General features: G+C 42.9%; 1 protein-coding gene across 1 annotated transcript; it reads right to left on the reverse strand.

Moving 5' to 3' along the window:
* Positions 1 to 1,801: 1,801 nt before the first annotated feature.
* LOC126271990 (probable small nuclear ribonucleoprotein Sm D2) lies at positions 1,802 to 25,564 on the reverse strand. The gene is made up of 4 exons (XM_049974473.1): positions 25,440 to 25,564; positions 12,495 to 12,615; positions 2,225 to 2,359; positions 1,802 to 2,035 (listed from the first exon to the last, which is right to left on the reverse strand). The coding sequence occupies exons 1-4, from the start codon at positions 25,442 to 25,444 to the stop codon at positions 1,931 to 1,933; spliced, it is 366 nt and encodes a 121-aa protein (XP_049830430.1). The 5' UTR covers positions 25,445 to 25,564; the 3' UTR covers positions 1,802 to 1,930.
* Positions 25,565 to 25,952: the final 388 nt, after the last annotated feature.

The raw sequence follows: 25,952 nt of genomic DNA on the forward strand, positions 1-25,952 counted from the left end.
GGTCCACTGTTTCTGACGTGATAATGAATTGGAAACGTGAAGGGACACATACAGCACACAAGCGTGCAGGTCGACCTCCTCTGTTGACTGACAGATACCACCGACAGTTGAAGAGGGTGTAATTTGTAATAGGTGATGGTGGTGGTGGTGATAATAATGACGATTGGTTTATGGGGTGCTCAAATGTGCAGTTATCAATGCCCGTACAAATTCCCAAACTTTGCTCAGTCCAATCTCGCCACTTTGATGAATGATGAGGACAACACAAACACCCAGTGATCTCGAGGTCGGTAATTTGTAGGCAGACATCTATCCAGACCATCACACAGGAATTTCAAACTTCATCAGTATCCACTGCAATTACTATGACAGTTAGGCAGGAGGTGAGAAAACTCAGATTTCATGGTTGAGCGGCTGCTCATAAGCCACGAGTGTAAACATTGGACAATTTAACATTGGAAAAACATCGTGTGGAGTGACAAATCATGGTACACATGTGGTGATCCGATGGCAGGGTGTGAATATGGCGAATGCCAGTGAATGTCATCTGCTGGCGTGTATAGTAGCAACAGTAAAATTTGGAGGAGGAGGAGGAGGAGGAGGAGGAGGAGGAGGAGGAGGTGGTGGTGGTGGTGGCATGCTGTGGTCGTGTTTTTTATGGAGGAGGCTTGCACCCCTTGTTTTGCCTGGCAATATCACAGTGCACACCTATCATGATGTTTTAAGCACCTTCTTGCTTCCCATTGTTGAAGAGCAATTCAGGGATTGTGATTGCATCTTTCAACACGATCAAGCACCTGTTCATAATGCGTGGCCTGTGTCAGAGTAGTTACATGACAATAACATCCCTGAAATGGACTGGCCTGGACAGGTCCTGCCCTGAATCCTACAGAACACCTTTGGGATGTTTTGGTAGGCCGACTTTGTACCAGGCCTAACCAATCGACATTGATACCTCTTCGCAGTGCAGCATTCTGTGAAGAATGGGCTGCCATTCACCAAGAAACGTTCCAGCACCTGATTGAACATATGCCTGCGAGAATGGAAGCTGTCATCAAGGCTAAGGGTGCACAAACACCATATTGAATTCCAGTATTACCGATGGAGGGCACCACGAACTTTTAAATCATTTTCAGCCAGGTGTCTGCATACTTTTGATCACACAGTGTATATAAATCTGGTCACTGAATGGCCATTCCAGGAGTATTAAAGGTTTTGTTTGAAGAAAGAAGTATACCGCCATGAGATGCATTAATTTTCCTACAGAATAAATTGCACCAGCATGACAAACTTTGTGGAAAAGTGACACTGACTTGCAGATCAATGGCAGCTAATGCATGGGCACACTTTAAAGAACAGAAAATTGCTCTACATTTTGAGCTCTTCATCTTTTTCCACTGTAAGAACAAAACACACATTCAGCTCACTAGTCACAACAATGTAGTCTTTTTTTATAAACAATTACAACTTTGTGAGAACCTTGTTAAAAGTTGGGACAGCTTACAAGGGGAACTATTCAGATGCACAAGGTGGGAAATAAACCTTATCCCAAGCAGCAGTGTCAAAATGTTAAATAATTCTATCAAAAAATTTGAAATCTGTAGAACTAGAGTTCTAGGGAATGCATAAGCTGATTGATGTTGCAAACATATCAAAGTTAACTAAGAGGCACTGTATAGAATTTTTAGAATAATTAATATTTTGAAACTCACGTTTGCGCTGGAACAAATAGCTAATCGTAACTTAGCACTTAAGAAGTTTCAGAAAGATCACAATATGTATCTCCAGTAACAAAAATATATACTGTATTCAAATTATTTATTAGATGAATGGAGTTTGTACAGACTGAATAAAAATTAGTCAAAATATGTCTCCAAGTCCTGAAATCCACAGAAACAACACACTCCAGTCCCACTTTTTATACACTTATTCACTTTCCAGCTGCTGTAGCAAGTGGATTCCGAAGAACCAGTATGACTGAATCCCCTCGCAGAAACATTTTTGATATGAATCTATCTTTGTTTACTGGCTTTGCCTGAAAATACCGAAATTTATATCAACAACATTATACAACCAATGATATGTCCACATTAAATAACAAGCATTCATTCAAAATATAGAACAGAATGATCTACATATACACAGTTGCATTTGTTCCCTTATTTCTTTAGAAGGAAGGAACAATAATTGACTACAAACATTTAAATATTTATTCCAACATTACCTTTTTCTTTCCTTTACCCGTTCGAGGTAATTCTGTCCACATTTCCTTAACATTTTCAAGCACCATATTGCAATGACGATCAAAGGCTTTCACTCTACCAAGTAGCTTCTTATTGTTGCGGCAGTTTATGAGTACCTATTGTTAACAGTCATTATACAAATTAGATCATTAACATCACCCCCTCTTAAATATGGTTCCAAAGTAACTATATGGCAAACACAAAACCTACAATGATTCAAATTTTATTTTCCAACTTGCACGTAATTACATACTAGTTGCTCTACTGTGAATGCACATGTGTGTTTCCACAGACTTGCCTCTTACACTTAAGAAAGCAAATTATCATTTACCCCAAACCTGGTTAGGGTGTCTGGCTTCAGAGTTCCAGTAGCTAGCCCCACCCCAGATTCTAGCTTTCTTCTTTCCACATTTGACAATTGTGGTACCAGTGGGAGAGGGGGGCAGGGGTGTGTGTGGGAGGGGGGAGCGAGAGAGGCAGGGGGGAGCGAGAGAGGCAGGGGGGAGCGAGAGAGGCAGGGGGGAGCGAGAGAGGCAGGGGGGGAGCGAGAGAGGCAGGGGGGAGCGAGAGAGGCAGGGGGGAGCGAGAGAGGCAGGGGGGAGCGAGAGAGGCAGGGGGGAGCGAGAGAGGCAGGGGGGAGCGAGAGAGGCAGGGGGGAGGATTTCATCAAAGTACAGTTTCAGCAAAAATCAAACAATGGACTTACTATAAAGAAGATATCAAGTTGCACAGAGGCACAAATAAAAGACTCCCCTAAAGCTTTTGGTCACAGCTTTCACCAATAGAAAACCCAGACACACACACACACACACACACACACACACACACACACACACACACACACACACACAAAAAGGAAGCTCACATGACTGCCAATTCCAGCATCTCCGGCCAGAATGCAACTATCATCTGGGATGCAAGCAGCAATCTCGAGGAAGCGCAGAAGGGGAAGGGATAGTATTGTACAGGTGGGGCGAGAGACGAATACCATCTGGTGGAGTGTGCAGGGACTAGACTGTCAGCAGGCGCAGCATCTGGAGGTTGTGGGGCAGGGAAGTGGGGAAAACTAAAGCAGAAAAGGTGAGGAGCAGGGAAAGATGAGCGGATGTGTTGGCAGAGGGCTGCAAATGAACAAGGTGTGAGACTAGAACGGGGAGGAGATGATAGGACAGAGGAGGCGGGGTCTGCTGCAAACAGATCTCTCGTTCCACTTGCCCAACACACCCCCAACCCTCCAATCAACCCCAACAACCAGCCACAAAGGAGTGTCGGACAGAAAACTGAACCATCCATCACCAGGGCTTTCATTACATATCATTGTACACTGAAACGAGGGACATCCTACGTGAGATGATCTATTCCATCACCCGCATTTTTACCATGGCAAGAGGCAAAAAAGTGCTATTTGGCCTCCAACCCAAAACCTACTTTTTGGTTGTAATGATTTTAAAAATTAAATTTGTCTTGTTTTGACTAACACTTTCATCTGAAAAGTATGTTTCTCAACCTTGGACAACTTTTGTTTTATGTAATTTGTTACATACAATTCAAGGATGGTTTCTTTACTGGGGCATTTATCACTTAAACTCATCATGCAGTCATAATTGTTAGTGTCATATGCCATTAAATAAAATAACTCTTAGTAGTTAACATAATTGAGTTTTGCACTCACAGTCATCAGTTTGACATTTTGATGATATAAACACACATGGAGTGAGTTATTGAGGAGCTGGCCAAAATATATCACTTACAGAAAAGGTCACAAAATTCTGACCTTATAGTTTTACATTCAGGATGGGCATTTTTGAAAGCTACATAAAGTTCATTTAAATTTGACTGCACTAGCTGTTTCTGCTTTGTTACTTTAACTCCATTTATAACAACTCTTTTGCTCCTTTGCTATGCAGGCATATTGTATTATCATCTTTAAAAAAGCTGAATCTTTTCAATTATTTCTTCATTATAACTACTCCTCTCTTCTCTAAAATTGGTAGATTGCCTTGCTCTTTCACCAATTTTTGGGTTTGTCTAACCAAATAATTAGAAACATTGAACTCGTGGACTATTTTTTCCCTTGACAATGAGTCAAGGAACAAACTTAATATTTTAACTTTATCCTGGACTGAACATTTACTTTTTAATTTCTTGATTAAGCTAAAATATTCAATGTCTAATGATTCTGGAGGTGGGTTTTCATCTTTAGAAACACTGTTGGTATCTGCATTATTAATGCATGTATCTACGTCTTCTAATTCTGTCTGAAATTCTTTACACTTCACTTTCAATAGCTCCTTTTCTTTTTCTGCTACTCAATTTTATTTTTGAAGCAGGAGATATCTCTGAATTAGAAGAAACAAAAGCCAGTTTGCTAATAGCTCCCTCATTAGAAACATAAATCTCATTAACAAGGTTACATGATTCTGGTTCTGGATTCACAAATACTTTTGAGTAAAAGTTTGGACACAGGAAATTTCCAGGAATCACATTAACTTTCACTCTGGGAGCTGTTTTACTTGCACTTACAAATGTTCAAGTTTTATTTCCATCAAACCTTTAAAAAGTGACTTTATGAATTTTGAGCCAATCAGAGTCTTTTTTAATGACCGCACTTCTGAATATATTTTTTCTCATGATACAAACCGATGATATAGAAGAACTTACTTTAATTTTAACAAAGTTCATCTATCTTCATCATAGTCATTAACATTTCTATAAGTTTTTTGAAACTTATTGATAAACTGTTTTGTGACACTTCACTTACTGTCCAATAGAGCACTATTCACAATATACATAAATGACCTTGTGGATAACATCAGAAGGTCACTGAGGCTTTTTGCAGATGATGCTGTGGTATATCGAAAGGTTGTAACAATGGAAAATTGTACGGAAATGCAGGAGGATCTGCAGCGAATTGACGCATGGTGCAGGGAATGGCAATTGAATCTCAATGTAGACAAGTGTAATGTGCTGCGAATATGTAGAAAGATAGATCCCTTATTTTGCTACAAAATAGCAGGTCAGCAACTGGAAGCAGTTAATTCTGTGAATTACCTGGGAGTAGGTATTAGGAGTGATTTAAAATGGAATGATCATATAAAGTTGATTGTCGGTAAAGTGGATGCCAGACAGAGATTCATTGGAAGAATCCTAAGGAAATGCAATCCGAAAACAAAGGAAGTAGGTACAGTACACTTGTTTGCTCATGCTTGAATATTGCTCACCGGTGTGGGATCCGTACCAGATAGGGTTGATAGAAGAGAGAGAGAAGATCCAACAGAGAGCAGTTCGCTTCATTACAGGATCATTTAGTGATCGAGAAAGTGTTACGGAGATGATAGATAAACTTCAGTGGAAGACTCTGCAGGAGAGACGCTCAGTAGCTCAGTTTGGGATTTTGTTTAAGTTTCGAGAACTTACCTTCACCGACGAGTCTAGCAGTATATTGCTCCCTCCTACGTGTATCTCGTGAAAAGCCATGAGGATAAAATCAGAGCGATTAGAGCTTACACAGATGCATACTGACAATCTTTCTTTCCACGAACAATACGAGACTGGTATAGAAGGGAGAACCGATGGAGGTACTCAAAGTACCCTCCACCTCACAACATGGGTGACTTGCAGAGTATGGATGTAGATGTAGATTCACTCATTTCATTGCATTCCAATTCGTCTTTCAAATTTATTTATTATTAAATTTTAAAATTATTTTAGTTAATTCAGAATTACTCTCAATACAAAAGCATATAAAATATTTTACACTCTCAATGAAGTATGCTAATCCACTAACAGACGTTTCTGAACAGACTGACTACAAAAATGTCTCATCCAGCAAATGTAGTGGGGGTACACAGTTCAGGTACAGACTTGTCACTGGTTATTGGGCTCCTGTGCAGACTTGTTACTCTGTTTACTGAGATACACTCTTGTCTTGAGGACTAAACGCGTGCAATATATTCAGTTCCATCAGAGACAACTAGCCCCAAAATTTACTTAAAATAAAGATTTTCAAATTTACAATATTTATAAAAAATTAAGGAAACATTTGCCAGTGTTCTTGCTCTATATAAGTTGGTTGGTTGGTTGGGTGTGGGATTGAAGGGACCAGACTGCTAAGGTCATCGGTCCCTTGTTCCACGATAAAATCACACGAAATAAAAACTGTCAGTCGTTAAAAACGGAGAACTGAGAGAAGGGACGACACAATACAAGAAAGGCAGACAAAGACCAGACAAACGGAACTAAAATCGCACCGAGTGTGAAGGTGGTTGGCCGACCATGAAAATAAGGAAAAGCCAACCACCAAATGACATTAAAACCCACAGTTTAAAACCACAGGCCAAAGGCCCAAGTCAATACAGGAAATAAAAGGACAAACACTCAAATCATACGATAAAAACCCCCTGCCCGAATAAAACTCAACACGAGGTCCGCCATAGCATCGTCATCACATAAAAGGGCAGGGAGGGTATCAGGCAGCGCAAACGTCTGCCTGAGTCCTGTTAAAAGCGGGCAGTCCACCAAAATGTGGACCACCGTCAGAGCTGCCCCGCAGCGACATAGCGGTGGGTCCTCCCGGCGCAACAAATGGCCGTGCGTCAGCCACGTGTGGCCAACGCGCAGCTGGCAGAGGACGACAGAGTCCTTCCGAGAGGCCCGCATGGAGGAGCGCCACACACCGGTCGTCTCCTTCACCGCCCGAAGTTTGTTGGGCGTGGGCAGGGTGCGCCACTCGTCACCCCAGGCACCAAGCACTTTCTGGCGCAAAAGCGACAGGAGATCACACTCCATAAGGCCGAGTTCCAGAGCCGGTGAACTCACTGCCTGTTTAGCCAGCGTGTCAACCCGCTCATTGCCCGGGATGCCGACATGACCTGGGGTCCAAACAAAGACCACAGAGCGGCCGCAACGGGCAAGAGCATGGAGCGACTCGTGGATGGACATCACCAGACGGGAACGAGGAAAACACTGGTCAAGAGCTCGTAAATCACTCAGGGAGTCACTACAGATGACAAAGGACTCACCTGAGCGGGAGCGGATATACTCTAGGGCGCGATAGATGGCAACCAACTCGGCAGTGTAGACACTGTTCCCGAGTGCCAGCGACCGTTGCTCACAATGATCCTCTAGAGTAAGAGCGTAACCAGTGCGACCAGATACCATCGAACCGTCGGTATAGGTCACGGCAGATCCGGGAAACTCGGCAAGGAGAGCAACAAAGCGGCGGCGGAGGGCCGGAGGAGGGACCGAGTCTTTCGGACCCTGTGCCAAATCCAGCCGAATGCATGGTCGGCGCACACACCAAGGGGGCAGACGGAGATTGGCCCGGAAAACAGGCGGGAGAGGAAAAAACTCAATCCCACACAGTAGAGCCCGGATGCGAACCGCGATCGTACACCCTGACCTGGGCCGCCTGTCTGGAAGATGGACGATCGAGTGCGGGAACAGGAGACGGTAGTTGGGATGCCCTGGCAAGCTACAAACGTGGGCAGCATAAGCGGCCAGAAGTCGGTCGCGCCGGATCTGCAATGGAGGAACACCAGCCTCCACAAGTAAGCTGTCAACAGGGCTTGTCCGAAATGCTCCTGTGGCGAGTCGGATCCCGCAGTGATGGATGGGATCCAGCAATTGCAACGCTGATGGCGACGCCGAACCATAAGCCACACACCCATAATCAAGGCGGGACTGGATCAGCGCTTGATACAGCCGGAGAAGGGTGGACCGATCGGCACCCCATCCGGTGTGGCTAAGGCAACGGAGAGCGTTTAAATGCCGCCAGCATGTTTGTTTAAGCTGCCTAATATGAGGCAGCCAAGTCAGCCGGGCATCAAATACCAGTCCCAAGAACCGATGCGTCTCTACCACAGCAAGAGGTTCACCGTCAAGGTAAAGGCGTGGCTCAGGGTGAACCGTGCGACGCCGGCAGAAATGCACAACGCAGGTCTTAGCGGCCGAAAACTGGAAGCCGTGCGCTACAGCCCACGACTGCGCCTTGCGGATAGCGCCCTGCAGCTGGCGCTCAGCAACTGCAATGCCAGCGGAGCTGTAGTAGAGGCAGAAATCGTCTGCATACAACGAAGCTGCGACGGACGATCCCACCGCCTCAGCGAGCCCATTGATCGCAATTAAAAACAGGGAGACACTGAGGACAGACCCCTGTGGGACCCCGTTCTCCTGGACCCGGGAGGAACTATGGGACGCAGCAACTTGCACGCGGAAGGAACGAGACGACAGAAAATTCTGAATAAAAATCGGGAGCGGGCCCCTAAGACCCCACCCATGAAGTGTGGCCAGGATGTGATATCGCCAAGTCGTATCGTACGCCTTCCGCATGTCGAAGAAGACGGCAACCAGATGTTGGCGGCGTGCAAAGGCTGTACGGACGGCAGACTCTAGGGAGACCAGATTATCGACGGCAGAGCGGCCTTTGCGGAACCCACCCAAAGACGGAGCCAGAAGCCCTCGAGACTCGAGGAGCCAACTCAACCTCCGGCTCACCATACGTTCTAGCAACTTGCAAAGAACGTTGGTGAGGCTCATGGGGCGGTAGCTGTCCACCTCCAGCGGGTTCTTGCCAGGTTTCAACACGGGGAGGACGATGCTTTCTCGCCATTGAGACGGGAACACACCCTCAACCCAGATGCGGTTGAAAACATCTAGGAGGCGTCGCTTGCAATTCACAGAGAGGTGTTTCAGCATCTGGCTGTGGATGCGGTCTGGCCCAGGAGCCGTATCAGGGCAAGCAGATAGGGCACTCTGGAATTCCCAGTCGCTGAAAGGAGCATTGTACGACTCCGCATGGCGCGTGTGAAAGGAAAGCCTCCAACTTTCCAACCGCTCTTTCCGGGAGCGGAAAGCCAGTGGGTAATTCGTAGATGCGGAACACTGAGCAAAATGCGCTGCTAACCGGTCCGCAATCGTGTCGGAGTCAGTACACACCACTCCATTCAGCGAAAGCCCAGGGACAGAGACAGGCGGCCGATAGCCATGGAGTCGCCTAATCTTAGCCCAAACCTGCGATGCAGAGGTACGGACGCCAATGGTGGAAACATACCGTTCCCAGCACTCCTGCTTCCGTTGGCGAATAAGGCGTCGGGCACGGGCACGGAGCTGTTTAAAAACGATGAGGTTCTCCAAGGACGGGTGCCGCTTATGGCGTTGAAGAGCCCGCCGGCGATCTCTAATCGCCTCTGCGATCTCGGGCGCCCACCAAGGCACAGTCCTCCTCCGAGGGGACCCGGATGAACAGGGAATCGCAGATGCCGCCGCAGAAACGATGCCGGTGGTGACCGACTGAACCACCGCATCAATGGTGTCAGGGGAAGGAGGTGCGATAGTGGCGAGAGAGAACAAGCCCCAATCAGCCTTATTCAGAGCCCATCTGGAGGGGCGTTCAGAAGAGTGACGCTGTGGTAGTGACAGAAAGATGGGGAAATGGTCACTACCACATAAGTCGTCACGGACACTCCAGTGGATGGATGGTGAAAGTCCGGGGCTGCAGATAGAAAGGTCGATGGCCGAAAATGTGCCATGGACGACGCTGAAATGTGTCGGCTCTCCCGTGTTTAAGAGGCAGAGGTCAAGCTGCGAGAGAAGAGTCTCGACATCTCTACCCCGGCCAGTAATCGCGGCGCTACCCCACAGGGGGTTATGGGCGTTAAAGTCGCCCAGTAACACAAAAGGAGGAGGCAGTTGTGCTATCAATGCAGCCAACACATGACGCGAGACATCACCATCTGGCGGAAGATACAAACTGCAGACAGTAATAGGCTGAGGCGTCCACATCCTTACAGCGACAGCCTCTAAAGGTGTGTGAAGAGGTACACATTCGCTGTAGACAGAGTTAAGGATGTAGACGCAGACTCCACCAGATACCCTCTCATAAGCTGCCCGGTTCTTGTAATAACCCCGATACCCACGTAGGGCAGGGGTCCGCATTGCCGGAAACCAAGTTTCCTGTAGGGCAATGCAGAGGAAAGGGTGACTGCTGATGAGTTGGCGAAGCTCAGCAAGGTGGTGGAAAAAAGCGCTGCAGTTCCACTGGAGTATTGCTTTGTCCATGTCCGAAAAAGGCGTGAAGGGGCCGAGGAGGCAGATCACGCCACTGGGTCACCTGCTGCCACCGATGGAGGACCAGTACAATCTGCTTCCATGGCGTCTGAGGGTCCGGCGAGATCCAGGTCCTCAGCGGACGCCCGGATCTCCACCTTATCCCCGGACGCAGAGCCTGTAGGGAGCAGTGGGGTGGATGCCACCGCGTGGTCCTTGGCCTTAGAGGTCTTCTTCTTCGTCTTGTCTCTCTGGTCCTTGGGTTTCATTGGCTGGGAGGGCTCCAGCGAGTCAGTCTCCGGGACGGAGGAGGAGCGGGAAGCCCTGCGATCAGCCGCTGGTCTGCTTTTCTTCCATTGGCTGACGTCACCCTTCCCAGAGGCGGAAACCTGGGAAGGAAGGGACCCCTTTCCGTGCTATTCGAGCAGGGGAAGTTTGAGGCTTCCCCAGCTTAGAAGTGGGGACTGATGTCCCCGATGGTTGGGGGGTTGCTGCTCCTGAGGCAGGTAGTGCAGGAGCAGCAGGGAGTGAAGTGCCCCCCACCATCAAGGGGGCAGGTGTAGCATTCCAGCTCTGAGAGGTGGCAGTCTGAGGGAGAGCTAATGGGGCCATAACAGTAGTAGCCGCGGCGTAAGAGGCAGGCATTCGAACAGGATGGAGGCGTTCGAACTTCTGCCTGGCCTCAGTGTATGTCAGGCGGTCCAGGGTCTTATACTCCATGATTTTGCGCTCTTTCTGGTAGATCCTGCAGTCCGGCGAGCAAGGTGAGTGGTGCTCTCCGCAGTTTACACAGATGGGAGGCGGAGCACATGGAGTATCGGGATGTGATGGGCGTCCACAATCTCGACATGTGAGGCCGGAAGTACAGCGGGAAGACATATGCCCGAACTTCCAGCACTTAAAGCACCGCATCGGGGGAGGGATATATGGCTTGACGTCACAACGATAGACCATCACCTTGACCTTCTCAGGTAAAGTATCACCCTCGAAGGCCAAGATGAAGGCACCGGTGGCAACCTGCTTATCCCTTGGACCACGATGTACGCGCCGGACGAAGTGGACACCTCGCCGCTCTAAATTGGCGTGAAGCTCGTCATCGGACTGCAATAGGAGGTCCCGATGGAATATTATGCCCTGGACCATATTAAGACTCTTATGGGGCGTGATTGTAACCGGAACATCCCCCAGCTTGTTACAATCGAGTAACCGGCGGGACTGGGCGGAGGACGCCGATTTGATCAAAACCGAGCCCGAGCGCATTTTGGACAAGCCCTCCACCTCCCCGAACTTGTCCTCTAAGTGCTCGACGAAGAACTGAGGCTTCATGGATGTAAAGGATTCACCATCAGCTCTCGTACACACCAGGTAGCGGGGCGAGTATGGTTCGCTGGCATCCTTAGTCTTTCGTTCCTCCCATGGTGTAGCCAGGGAGGGGAACGATTTGGGGTCATATGTAGTTGCGTTGTATTGAGCCCTGGAACGCTTAGAGACTGCTGGCGGCTGGCCACCAGCAAGAGATGATGTACCACGCTTCATTGCGGGTCATCCGCCCTGATGCCACCTACTCCGACCAAGGGCCCTCCCCACGGGCGCCACCCAGCCTCAGCAACGACCACCTGGCAGGATGGCCATTGCCGGGAGTCCCAATGCCCCAAGGAGATAGGCATCTACTCCTTGGCATACGTGGGGAGTTAACGGCGCTGGCATCAGCAGAGCGATCCCTGTGTAGTCAGGGGGCTACAACCAACAGGGTACATGGCGGCCCCACCACAACGGACTAACACCAACAAATTATAGTACTATGTATTTCTTCAATGGCAACTCTAGAAGTACACGAGACTCCATGCAAAACCACTTATACTATACCATCATCTAGGACAATAATATGACCACCTCAAATTTCTTTGGCATGCTAATGGTAGTATTAGGTACTGTTTTATTAACAGAAATGTCACAAGGAAACCGGGTACAAAATTTGTAGTGTGGCATGACAAGCATCAAACATAGCAATTACCACATTCAGAACTCTTGTCAGATCTGCTACTAGGGAATGTGAGCTACCTACATAGAGGAGTACTAGAATTACATTCCCAATCTAAATTAGACTAGCTATTTTATTATAACTAAATTCCACTACACTTATGTCATGAACTATAGCACTTTGTGTCCTTTTCCACGTAAGTACAACATGGAATATTTCCTAACCTGCGTGTTGTTTTTCACCGACTGAGTTAAAACTGATAATGGTCCAGTGCTAAATTCTTCTTCTTCCCTCTTTGACAGCTCTTCTGGTGTCATTTCAGACTTTGGCTTGTTTAAAAGTGACCTGGAAATATCAAAATCATTGTTTTCCAAGTCAAACAGATCTTTTAAAAAGTAAATGAAAAAATAAACAAATGAATTAAAAAATACTTTAATACTAGCTTGGTAAAGTATTATACTAACAGACTCCATCCACTAATTTGCATCATTCTATAACTGAACACAGTATTAACCATATGACAATCATTTAAGTAAAATAGACACAAGACATAATGAAGAATTACCAGTACACGTTTTACAGTGTTCCCATCTCTTGCATTTTTCTGAGTTTATGTACAATATACACCAAAACACTCAGATTCATCAACTGCATGTGGCTTTTTCAGTTATTTATAATGAAAAGTATGGTGAATCGAGCAATTTAAACCTCAGGCTGCATTACAGATCAACTTGTTACTTCAATTTTTATTCATGTTCACATTTGTTGACTATTACACTGCAGCCAAATTGTCACCTTCAAAACTAATATACGAGGGTCGGTCAAAAAGTAATGCCTCCCATTTTTTTTCTACTTAAAAAAATTAAGTTAAGTGAAAAATTTGAATTTGGCGCCATTCCTCAAATCTTCTTCTGCAATCCACTGCAGTAGTAACTTTCTGTGTCAACAGGTGGCAGCACAGCAGAAGTTTGTAAGATGGCCGACATCGATGTTCGTTTGAGACAGCGTTGTGTGATTGAATTCTTGAATGCAGAAGGTGAAACGCCCATACGCATTCATGAAAGACTGAAGAAAGTGTATGGTGTTGTGACAGTGGATGTCAGCACTGTTAGACGATGGGTTCGTCGTTGTAAGGAAGCTGAAGGGCAAACACCGTTGACTGACGAAAAGCGGAGCGGCAGGCCGGTGAGTGCAGTGACTCCACACAACATTCAGCAAGTTGATGACATCATTCGTGGTGACCGTCGGGTGACTGCAGATGAAGTGTGTCGCATTATTTCTCTTAGTAAAGGCAGTGTGATCACGATTATTAAACAATTGGGGTACTCAAAAGTTTGTGCACGGTGGGTTCCAAGAATGTTAACCGATCAGAATAAAGAGGCAAGGAAAACAATAGCCTCCCAACACTTGCAGCGCTTCCGTTTGGAGGGAGATGAGTTTCTGAAAAAAATTGTGACCAGGGACGAAACATGGGTGCATTTTTTTGAACCCGAATCAAAGAGGCAGTCAATGGAGTGGCGTCACACAAGCTCGCCGAGGAAGAAAAAAATCAAAACTGTGCGATCGGCAGGGAAAGTTATGGCAACAGTTTTCTGGGATACAGAGGGTGTGATTCTGGTTGATTTTTTGGAGCAGGGATGCACAATAAATTCTGTTCAATACGTCACAACTCTCAAAAAACTTAAAGCACGTATTCAGCGAGTTCGCCCAACAAAATCAATGGCAGATGTTCTTCTTTTGCATGACAATGCAAGACCACACACCAGTCGCACACCTCTGACGAGATTGTCAAAATTGGATGGGAAGTTTTGCCTCATCCCCCATACAGCCCTGACCTGGCACCATCAGACTTCCATCTGTTCGGGCCACTAAAAGAATCTCATCGTGGGATTCATTTTGAAGATGAGGAGGCCGTCAAAACATCCGTGCGTCAATGGCTTAGGAAGCAGAGCTGTGATTTTTACCGTGCTGGGATACATACCCTTGTTCAAAGATGGACCAAAACTGTAGAGATGGGCGGAGATTACATTGAAAAATGACAAAATGATCCTCAATGTTGTGGTTTTCAACCTATGTAATTGCATTTAAATTTCCTGACAATTAAACGTAGAAAAAAAATAGGAGGCATTACTTTTTGACTGACCCTCGTACACTGAAGCACCCAAAAAAACTGGTTTAGGCGTGCATATTCAAATACAGAGCTATGTAAAGAGGCACAATATGGGACTGCTGTTGGCAACACCAGTATAAGACAAGTGTCTGGCACAGCTGTTAGATCAGATACTATTACAATGGTAGGTTATCAAGATTTAAGTGAGTTTGAAAGTGGTGTTATAGGCGGCGCATGAGTGATGGGACACAGCATCTCCAAGATAGGGATGAAGTGGTGATTTTCTCATACGGCCATTTCACAAGTGTACCGTGAATATCAGAAATCCGATACGACATACAGTCTCCAACAACACAGCAGCCGGAAAAAGATCCTGCAAGAACAGGACCAACAATGACTGAAGAGAATCATTCAATATGACAGAAGTGCAACCCTTTCACAGATCGCTGCAGATTTCAATGCTGGGCCACCAACAAGTGTCAGCGTGCGAACCATTCAATGCAACATCATCAATATGGGCTTTCGGAGCTGAAGGTCCACTCATGTACCCTTGATGACTACATGACACAAAGCTTTATGCCTCGCCTGGGCCAGTCACCACTGACAATGGACTGTTCATGACTGGAAACATGTTACCTGGTCAGACAAGTCTCGTTTCAAATTGTATCGAGCTGATGGACGTGTAATGGTATGGAGACAACCTCATGAATCCATGTACCCTGCATATCAGCAGAGGACTGTTCAAGCTGGTGGAGGCTCTGTAATGGTGTGGGGCATGTGCAGTTGACGTGACAAGGAGCCCGTGATACATCTAGATACGACTGACAGAGGGCATACGAAAGCATCCTGTCTGATCACCTGCATTCATTCGTGCCCATTGTGCATTCCAACAGACTTGGGCAATGCTAGTAAGACAATACTACACCCCAGACATCCAGAATTGCAACAGATTGGCTCCAGAGTTTAAACGCTTCCAGTGGCTACCAAACTTCCCAGACATGAAAATTATTGAGCATATCTGGGATGCCTTGCAACATGCTGTTCAGAAGAGGTCTTCACCCCCTCGTATTCTTCCAGATTTATGGACAGCCCTGAAGGATTCATGGTTTCAATTCCCTCCAGCACTAATTCAGACATTAGTCAAATCAATGTCACATTGTGTTGCAGCACTACTACATACTCGCAAGGGCCTTACATGGTATTAGCAGGTTTTTTTTTCTTTCTCTCTCTTCAGCGTAGTTGTCAGGGAATATCAGTCATACCACATCAACCAACCTGAAATTTTGTGGGAGGAAACTAGCCATAGTTCTCACAATGATTTTCCTCTTGTAATGGTTTTTCCTTTTCCTTTTGATATATCCTTATAAACTTCAAATTTAGCCTGGATGATGATTAAGAAAAGAAATAAAGAAATACCGTCTAATTTCTGTTCACTTTCACTTTTTCCACCATACACATTTTTTTTTTTAATAAAAGGCAACATACAGTCCGGTAACCATCTGACAACAAATACTGTTTTGTCCAAATCACAAACAGTGTAAATCACAATATCCTTTTAAGTAAATACGACTATTGTGGTCTTGACAAGAAATGCTGCAAAAGGTTCAACTTCTATACCTACAATAAAGTGCATCATTAGGAAAAGAGAAATGATTTAAGCTGTCGGGTATCACCCAACAGGGAATTAATTACAACTGGCATCCCACAAGGTTTCATCTTAGGACTCTTGCTTTTTCTGGTGTGTATCAATGATCGTTTATCAGTAACATTGACAGACATGCAATGCAGATTAGTTTGCAGATGATACAAACATTACAATAAATAGCAGGTCAAGTGTAGTCTTCAAAAGATTGGTTAGTGGAGAATTCGTAGACATTGATAAATAGTTCCTAATCAATCCTTTATCACTTGAAAAAAAACACTACACGCAATTCAGAACTTGTAAAATGTTCCCACCAGCACACGCCTAAAATACGATGACAATCAGACAGAAGCGGTTGACAGTATTAAATTCTTGATATTTCAGCTTGATAATAAATTCAACTCAGAACTCATCAAAGAGCTGCTGAAGCACCTAAGCAAATGTCAGTATGCAATGTGAATGTTGTCAGACATATGGGATGTGAAAATGAAACAGCTGACCTACTATGCTTACTTTCTTTCCGTAATGTCATATGGGATTATTTTTTGGGGTAGCCCATTAAGCCAACTTAATGTTTTCCGAGTGCAAAAATTTTTAGTAAGAATTATTTGTGGTGTGAACTCAAGAACATCCTGCAGTGCCATGTTTAGTGAAGTAGGTACATTATCTACTGCTTCCTAAAATATTTATTCCTTAATGAAATTTATCGTTAAAAATCTCTCTCTCTCTCTCTCTTTTTAAGTCAACAGCTCAGTTCATGGAATCAATACTAGAAATCTTCACAACAATCTAGAATCACTTACTTTGGCCCAAAGACATGTCCATTATTTAGGAACACACATTTTCAGTAACTCGCCAGCAGCCACAAGAAGATCAGTTTAACAGGAACCTAATGGATTTATTGGGGGCCAACTCCTCTCACTCCAATTATGCATTTCTTAGAAAAAGAAACAACTGGTTTTTGTGTACATGTACGAGGTCTATTAGAAAAGCATCCAACATTATTTTTTGTGAACACTTGATGGACTTGACTCTAGCACTTTTGCACGAGCCGACCTTGAACCATTGTGCGAAGTGCACGGATTTCTTCCTGCCTTGGCAAGCAACAGTAGGGTGAGGTAGTGTGTAGTGCTTGCATTGTTTTTCATTGCAAGGGAAATGACGAAAAGACTGGAACAGCTGTAATCCATCTAATTTTGCTAGAAACTGGGCGGAAGATTCATACGGCTTTCGGTGAAGATGTTATGGGCATCACACAGATGAAGGAGTAGTACAACTGGTTTAAGATGACTGCACATTGGTGGAAAGTGAGCCATGCTCCGGTCAGCCATCATGTGAAAATGACCTGGTCATTACCACAGTGAATGCTGTGGTGATGCGGCACCATCGTGTGACTACCAGAGAAATTGTGAAAGAGGTGAGCATTTGCTCTTTTTTGGACACATTCCATTGTGACAAGATCTGGCCATGAAGAGCGCATCTGCAAAATTCATGCAGAAGATGCCGACTACGGGGCAAAAGCAAATTCATGCTCAAGTCTCACAGAACATACTGGACTCCACACACGGTGACCCTAACTTTATGAATGCCATAATCACTGGTGATTAGTCCAGAGTTTATGGGTACGACACTGAAACCAAATCCCAGTTGAACCATTCCCCATCACCAAGACCAAAGGATGCCTGCCATGTGCGCAGCAGCATCAAAGTGATGCTGACTGCTTTCTTTGACTCCTGCTGTATGACAAACCACAAGTACACACCACAGTGTCAATCAATCACACCAGAGTACTACAGGGATGTCCTCCTCCACCTACGAGATGCAGTGCAGTGCAAGAGATCGGACTTGCTCTCAACAGGAAATTGGCACCTCCCCATTATGACAATGCTGCAGCACGCTCCTCGCACTTGGTTCAGAGTTTGGCGAAAAATTCCCATACTTCAAACTGCTTATTCCGCTGATTTGGCTCCCTGCAACTTCTGGCCATTCCGAAAGCTCAAGAGGCCACTGAAAGGAATCTAATTTCAGACAAGATAGGAAATTATGGCAGCAACAACAGCCAAGCTGAACTCTATTCCAAAAGAGGCGTGTATTACCTCACAAACAAAAATATGTTTAAAAATTTTCTGACTCCTTCCATATCCATGGAAATCATTTCAATTGTGAGCTGTGGCAGGTGCATTTGCATACTTGTTTCTCATTGTATATATTTATTGTATATTCTTGTTATTTTGAAATTTTCTACATCCAGGAGGATCTCTTCACTGTGGATCAATTACAATGAAACATACATCTAATCTAATTTCTAATCCTCATGAGAAGATGATCAGTTATCATATATGATACTCTATTTTTCCATTATAGCTTGCAGAGTAGCACAGAGCAATCTTATTGTCCAGATCTTTGTGCAATTTAGCTACATGATTATTCGGTGATTCACACTTGACAGTGACTGTTCCACACACTAACAGAATTTGAAAAAAACAAACTTTCCGTTCAAGCTATGACATCTCCCAATCTCTACAATGGTAATTCCTCTCTGTGTAGATTTCAGTCATCAAAATTTTGTTGGCATTTGGAGGAGAAAGTTTGTAACAAATTTAGTGAAAGAAGTTTTCAGCAAAAAATGCTCTTCTTTGAACTTTTTCGATATTTTCCATCAACCCTGATGCATCTAAGGGTTCTTTCAAAAACACAGTCTTTGGTTTGTCTTCCCCACGACATTAGCTATGTGACTGCTCCAATTTAAGTTGTTCATGTGGATAACCTCAAACGTTTTGTTATTTAGAGTCAATTGTCACATTTCACACCATTTTATTAAGAAGCAACATGCAATGAAACTGACGTGAAACCATTATTAGGGAAGGCTGTGGTATGATAACATATGCTCATGAGAAATGAGTTCTATCTCAAGTTATTTGTGTTATCAATTTCTTATCAGCAGAATATTTCCAGACTGGCTAAAATATGCTGAAGTTAAGCATACCATCAAACTACCGACCAATTTCACTTTTACTGGCTTTCTCAAAAATATTTGAAAAGGTTGTGTTTAAGTGTCTCCTTAAGCACCTGACTGCTAATAATATATTGTCCAAGTCACAGTTAGGATTTTGTAAGGGTTCTGATAAAGGGGAAAGCTATTTACACTTCCATGGAGAATGTATTTAATTCATTAGATAATAAATTAGAGGCTACTGACATTTTCTGTGACCTGTCAAAAGCCCTTGACTGTGTGAACCACAGCATTCGCTTAAGTAAATTAGAACACTATGGTGTTACCGGCAATGCTGTGAAATGGTTCGAGTCTTCTCTATCTAACAGGAAACAAAGGGTGTCGTCGTGAAATACCTCTGCAGTAAGCAGTCAGTCTTCATCTGACTGGGAATTAATTACACATGATGTTCCTCAGGTTCCATTGCTTTTTCTTGTGTACATTAATGACATCTCCATCTGTTACACTGCCAGATGCTAAGTCTGTTTTGTTTGCAGATGATACAAATATTGCAATAAGTAGTACGTCAAGTACAGATTTAGAAATAGCTGCTTATCAAATTTTCACTGACATTACTAAGTGGTTTAAAGCTAATTCACTGTCAAACTTTGAGAAAACCCACAACATGCAGTTCAGAACCTGTAAGATCTTCCTTCCAGCATGTGTATAACATATGAAGACATGCAGATCGAAAAGGTTGACAGTGTTAAATTTCTGGAATTACAACTCTATAATAAATCCAGTTGGGAAGGGCATACCACAGAATTGTTTAAGCAGCTAAATTAATCTGTATTTGCAGTGAGAATGATGTCAGACGTAGGAGATATAAATATAAAAAACTTGCATACTTTACTTATTTTGTTTCTATTGTGTAATATGGGATCATGTTCTAGGGCAAATCATCAAACCAAGAAAGTTTTTAGGGTGCAAAAGTGTGTGATAATCATTTGTGGTGTAAATTCAAGATCATGTAGAAACCTATTCAAGGAACTTTGTATTCCAACTACTGCTTCTCAGTATATTTATTACTTAATGAAATTTGTTGTAAGTAATACACCTCTACTACCAACCAATAGCACAATACTAGAAATAATAACAATCTACCTAAGGACCTTGATCAAAAAAGGGGTCCAATATTCAGGGACACACATTTTCAATAAATTGCCAGCAACCACTAAAAACTTGGTTTCAGATAAAGCATGGTTTAAACAGAGTTTGAAAGACTTTTTGGTAAGCAACTTCTACTCTATAAATGAATATCTTAACAGAGACTGTTAAGCCAGCTTAAGTAAAAATGTCTGTTATATCTCAGTTTTGACAGAACTTTGTCACAACAGTCAAGATTAGGTATTCTGTGTACGATAAATTTATTATTAGTGCATATCAATGTTTCATTCTGACAGTGTATTAATTCTGTAAATATTAGCTGTTCCAATCTACTGCATTGTATCACCTATTTCGATACTGTCCCGACAAATGATCAGGGTAGTAAGTGTTATATTCAAATGTTTTATGTTATACTTTCTGACATTTTCTGCACCCATTAGAATCATCTCATTTTTTGGGTCTATCGAACGAAAATTGAATCTAATCTAATCCAAAGTCTAAGATGGCGGCTCAGTGTGTCTTCTAAACTGTTTTTATATAAACGGGGAAAAGCTGTGGATCCCTAACACTTCGCTTCAGAACGCTATGTACCACTAAATTTACTCTCAGACTTTCCTTCAATTACTGTGAACTATGACCTTTCTGAAAGGAAATTACAAATCCAGCTGCACAACTGAGACAATAACCATTACACATATAATTCGATTAGAAACTGTTTGGGAGGAATGGTGTCAAAAGCCTTCTGAAAATAAAGAAATAGGGTATAAACCTGAGATTTCCCTTTCAATAGCATTCATTACTTCGTGTGAATGAAAACATAGTTGTGTTTCACAAGAATATTATTTTCCGAATCCTTCATGGTTATGTGTCAATAGCATGATCTCAAACGTATCTAACACTGTACAACTTGGTCGATTAATAACAAAGATATGGTCATACAGAATTTGATATGTAATCCTTTGATGACTACAGTTAGTAAAACAAAGTACATTTACCAGACAGCAAGAGTTCTACAAGCAAGAAAGCAACACTAGGGGTGTCCCACGGAAGTTTAGTATAATCTCTATCCTAACTAAACAAACAGTTCTTCACACAATATCAGCTCTGTCACTGGGTGATCTTGCAGAAATGGAGGAGGACTGACAAAATTTCCACTTGATGTATTGAATGGCAGTACACTTTAAAAGTGCATAAATGCAAGATTACTTCCATAATGAAGGGGTAGAACCAGATAGCATCAGATCACATTATTAATGCATCTTTAAGAATAGGGATATTATTAAGAAGCAATGTGCAATAAAACAATGACATGAAACCAGTATTACAGAAGACAAATGGAAGGCTTACATGTTAGAAGGTTCCGAAGTACTGAGAATCTTTAAGAGAATCACAGATAAGATCCTAGTGTAATCAATTCAAGCCTATTGTTCTAGTGTTTGGAATCCTTTTCACGAGGGCATGCTAATAACCAAACAAATTTAGAGATGTGTTGATAGAATCATAACAAGACGTACTGCAGCATTGATCTAGTCTTCAGCTGGAAGACTAGCTTGATGCAGCTCTCCACTCTAGGCTGTGCAAGCTGCCTCCTCTTTCAACAACAACAACCTACATCCATCTGAACCTGCTTACAGTACTCAAGGCTTGGTCTCCCTCTACAATTTTTACCCCCTCACTTCCATTATCAATCTGACAAATCCCTTATGCCTCAGGCTGTGTCCTACCAACCTCTTCTTTTGGTCAGTCAAGTTGTGTCAAATTTGTTTTTCCCCGGTTTGATTCAGTACCTTATTTATTATTGAATCTAACCCTATAATGATCATCATTCTTCTATACACCCACATTTCAAAAGCTATTCTCTTCTTGTCTGGATTGTTTATCATTCAAGGTTTCACATCCAAACGAGGTTACAGTCCACACAAATACCATAAGAAAAAAAATCTTCCCAACACTTAATTTGATATTATATCTTAAATTCCACACTTTCAGAAATGCCTTTCATGCAACTGATAATTTCCCATTTTGCTGCCCAAATAGCAAAGTGCATGTATCTTTAGTATCTCATTTCCTGAACTCATTCCCTCAGCATTGCCTGACTTAATTCAGTTACACTCCATTATCCTTGTTTTACTTTTGTTGATGTTCATCTTACAATCTCTTTTCAAAATATTATCAATTCCTTTCAACTGCTGTTCCAAATCCTCTGCGGTCAGAATTACAATGTCATCAACAAGTCAAAGTATCTTCTGTCTGAACTAAAAATAAGTTCCTTCCAAAATTTTTCTTCGCTTTCCACCCTAACATTCTCAATGCACTGACTGAACAACAATGGGGATAAACAACAACTCTGTCACAATCTCTCCTGAACTACTGTTTCCCTTTCATGTCCTCCAACCAATAACTGCAGTCTGATTTCTGTACAAGTTGCAAACAATCTCTCATTCCCATATTTTATCCCTGCTATATGTAATATTTCAACGAGTGTAGTGCCCTCCACACTGTCAAAAGCTTTACCTGAATCTACAAAGGGTATAAATGCAGGTTTGCCTTTCCTCAACCTATGAGGGATAATCAGAAACTAAGGTTTTAAGATTGATATATCCTGGAGTTTCATGGGTTATAGAGAAATTAGGAGTGTGGTGTAATTCCTATACATATAGTTGGCAATTGTGCAGAGTTTCAGCCAGCTAATACCTACAACACTAGTTGTAGGTAAACACAAATGGCAACTCATTTGTATCAGCTCAGTTATTTGATTTCTGTGGACAAAACACATAACTGGGGCTGAAATTCACTGGCAGCTGGTAGAGGTTTACAGAGAGACTAATGTCTCATCAGTATGTCACAGAATGGTGTATTAAGTTTAGGACCAGTAGCTGGGATGTCAGTGTGACCAGGGTTTTCACACTTTCTACAAGGCATGGATGCAACTCACCCTCATGTGATATAAACCATATAGTGGAGGGTGAAAAGCATTCTGCTGCAGGAATCCTGATGCTTGTGCCTGGCATTCTCTCCAGTTTTCACAAAAGCGCCATCATGCAAGTTGCCAACACTGATTTTAGTCTACCTGCATGTTGCACATTGGTTTTAAATTAACCTATCTCACACAGCCACTCATATGAACTACTAAACACACTACTATCTTGCAGTCTTCTCCAAGTATATACTTCATTGTTTAGTTTTGTTTTAGGGCGCAAAAACAACAACTGGGGTCATATGCGCTCAAGTAAAAACTTTAGAACTCTTAAGACAGATGAGTTAAAAAACAACTGTCAATCCCAACTGACATACAGAAGACAGCTAAAAATAGGCACGTGGAAAAAGGACTAAAAATGACACCATACAGAAATGGAGGTCCAAAACTAAAAATTAAATGGCCTTCACCATATTGCTTTGGCAGATAAAAAGTAACACGCTATCAACAGCCCGTGCGTCATTTGCTAAAACGATCAATAACTCAAGATGGCAAATCCAAACAGGAATGTAAAAGGTCAAAAAATGGACATTCCATCAGGAAGTGTCAGACAGTTAAAACTTGGGCGCAATGTGTACAAAGCAGTGGGATAGCACCACGTAGTAAATGATGATGGCTAAAAAGGCAGTGCCCAATATGCAGCCGAGTTAAAATAACCTCCTCCTGGAGGGAGGGCCGAGAGGAAGTCTTCGAAATCACTGGGGGAGGCTTAATAAGGTGTGAAGGGAGGACCAGGACCATTGGTGATGCCAAAGGGACACTACCTCCTGACGGATGGCAACACACAGATCGGAGGGAATATAAGAACTCGCGGGCTAAAGTACGAGGACTGCAACTTTGGCAGCAGCCCCAGCAGCCTTGTTTACTGGCAGACTGACATGACCAGGAACCCACAGAACCATCACATTGGCTCCACCAAGAGTGAGCAGTTGACAGTTTTCCTAGATCCGCTGCACTAAGGAACGGGCAGTGTACACTGTTTTACAGAAGGACCCTCTAACTTTTTTTTCTGGAGAAAAGATGATATACATAATAAGGCTCACTTTTATGAGGTTAACATCACATTTTCACTTAAACCTGTCATAGATTTGATGGACCAAAAATATTAACCACGACAAATTTAGAAGAGTTAAAACATACAGTAATGATACGCAGTTCACAAAAGCATACCATGGACAATCTAATTCTAGCACAAGGCAAATATCATAGCAGCTGTAACAAAACTAGGATGACCTAATCATCCTATTCGCCCTAGCCCATAATTTAAAGACACAGAGTAACAAGAGATCTGTATCATAAGTGATGGTTCATATTTGTACAGTGTTTGGGGGTTTTCTGCTTTTCCATACACCCCTCCAACCTTTGGTTAAACCAGATTCTCATTAACTTCTTTGTTTGTTCCAAGTACACAGTCATTTCCAATACACGGAGAACATTCACACTTCGAACGATAGCTGATGTAGGGGTACTTACAAACACCTGCCCAAAACCAACTGTTACAGATTAGCCTTCGACGGAGAAAGACAAAATGATTAGTACTGAATACAGAGTTAGTCTGTAATATTTGTCCCCAACTGCCTTGAAATTTTGGTTCTGTTGAAAGACAGACATGTAGCGTTGCCCGAAGTGTAGGATAGGTTTAAAAATGATAATTAGGTTGCGTTGGCGAAGTTAAAGAATGTGAATGCCAATAAAGATCAATAACTGATGCAAAATAAATTACGAAAATCGCAAATTGGGCCACAACCTTACTAAAGCGCAAACGAATGAAAGAGCTACGTGCTAATGAAATTTTTTAATAACGGAACATTTGGAGTTTAGGTTGCAATAGCTCATTTCAAAAGCAATAACAGGGCACAGCTAAGCTCCTACGTAGTGTAAACAACAATAAAAAAAATCTATAACACGCTAGCGTACAAGTCATCATTAAGTTATAAATTACATCGTCAAGTTATATACTACAACGAATATCATGTTAATTGCTTAACGAAATGTTATACTCGGCAGGGAGGGTTTCAATAAACAACTTTAGCCCATACTAGACATGTGACTAAAACAAGTATGGTGATCGCTTATTTACGAACGCACAATAATGTTCTAGGCAAAGTGGGATCCAAGTTCGTTTAGTTGTAACAAATACGCAAAACGACAAAATACTAAGTTTCATTTTTCGCAAGAAAACCTCTTTCAGACACAATTTCTTCAATAACATAATACACAATAGCGAATAAATTCAATGCACCAACCCGGATGACATGGTCCGAGAAAGAAACAAAAACCATAACAATAAAACCCTCTTCCTACATACAATGTTAGAAAAGATAAGACAAACCATACTTACGACATTTCTTATGATTACTATAGCACTCTCGTTGCAATACTAAAAGAACAGAACTACCGCTTCCTCACAAACCAAAAACAACGCCACTTTACCGCAATATATCGAAATCAAAGTCGATATTCACTCTTTAATGATATTGATTACAGCTCAAAGATGTATGAAGAATATAATGTAACCAACACCACGTAGGTGGCGTTGATGTAACGTACGTCGCTGAAACTGTGCCAGAAACATCGGTCATAGATTATTTATGGGAAGAAACACTGTACAGGGACATGATTGTTAATAATTCATGGTTTAATATAAACTGTTTCAGATATGTCAGCTAGGAAAATAGACTTCTAGAATGTGGAAAATCCAAGTCATAGAATAGTTCAGAACTAGCTATTTTTTTAAATTATTATATCCATTTTGGCTGAGCACCAATACAGCAGTTTCAAGAATAAGGAAAAACTAAAACTTGACCCACTCATTTTTGAACCATTAATTTATTTTTCTACTATTACATTATTA

This window comes from Schistocerca gregaria, chromosome 1 (genome assembly GCF_023897955.1).
Source record: "Schistocerca gregaria isolate iqSchGreg1 chromosome 1, iqSchGreg1.2, whole genome shotgun sequence".
Lineage (NCBI taxonomy): Eukaryota > Metazoa > Arthropoda > Insecta > Orthoptera > Acrididae > Schistocerca > Schistocerca gregaria.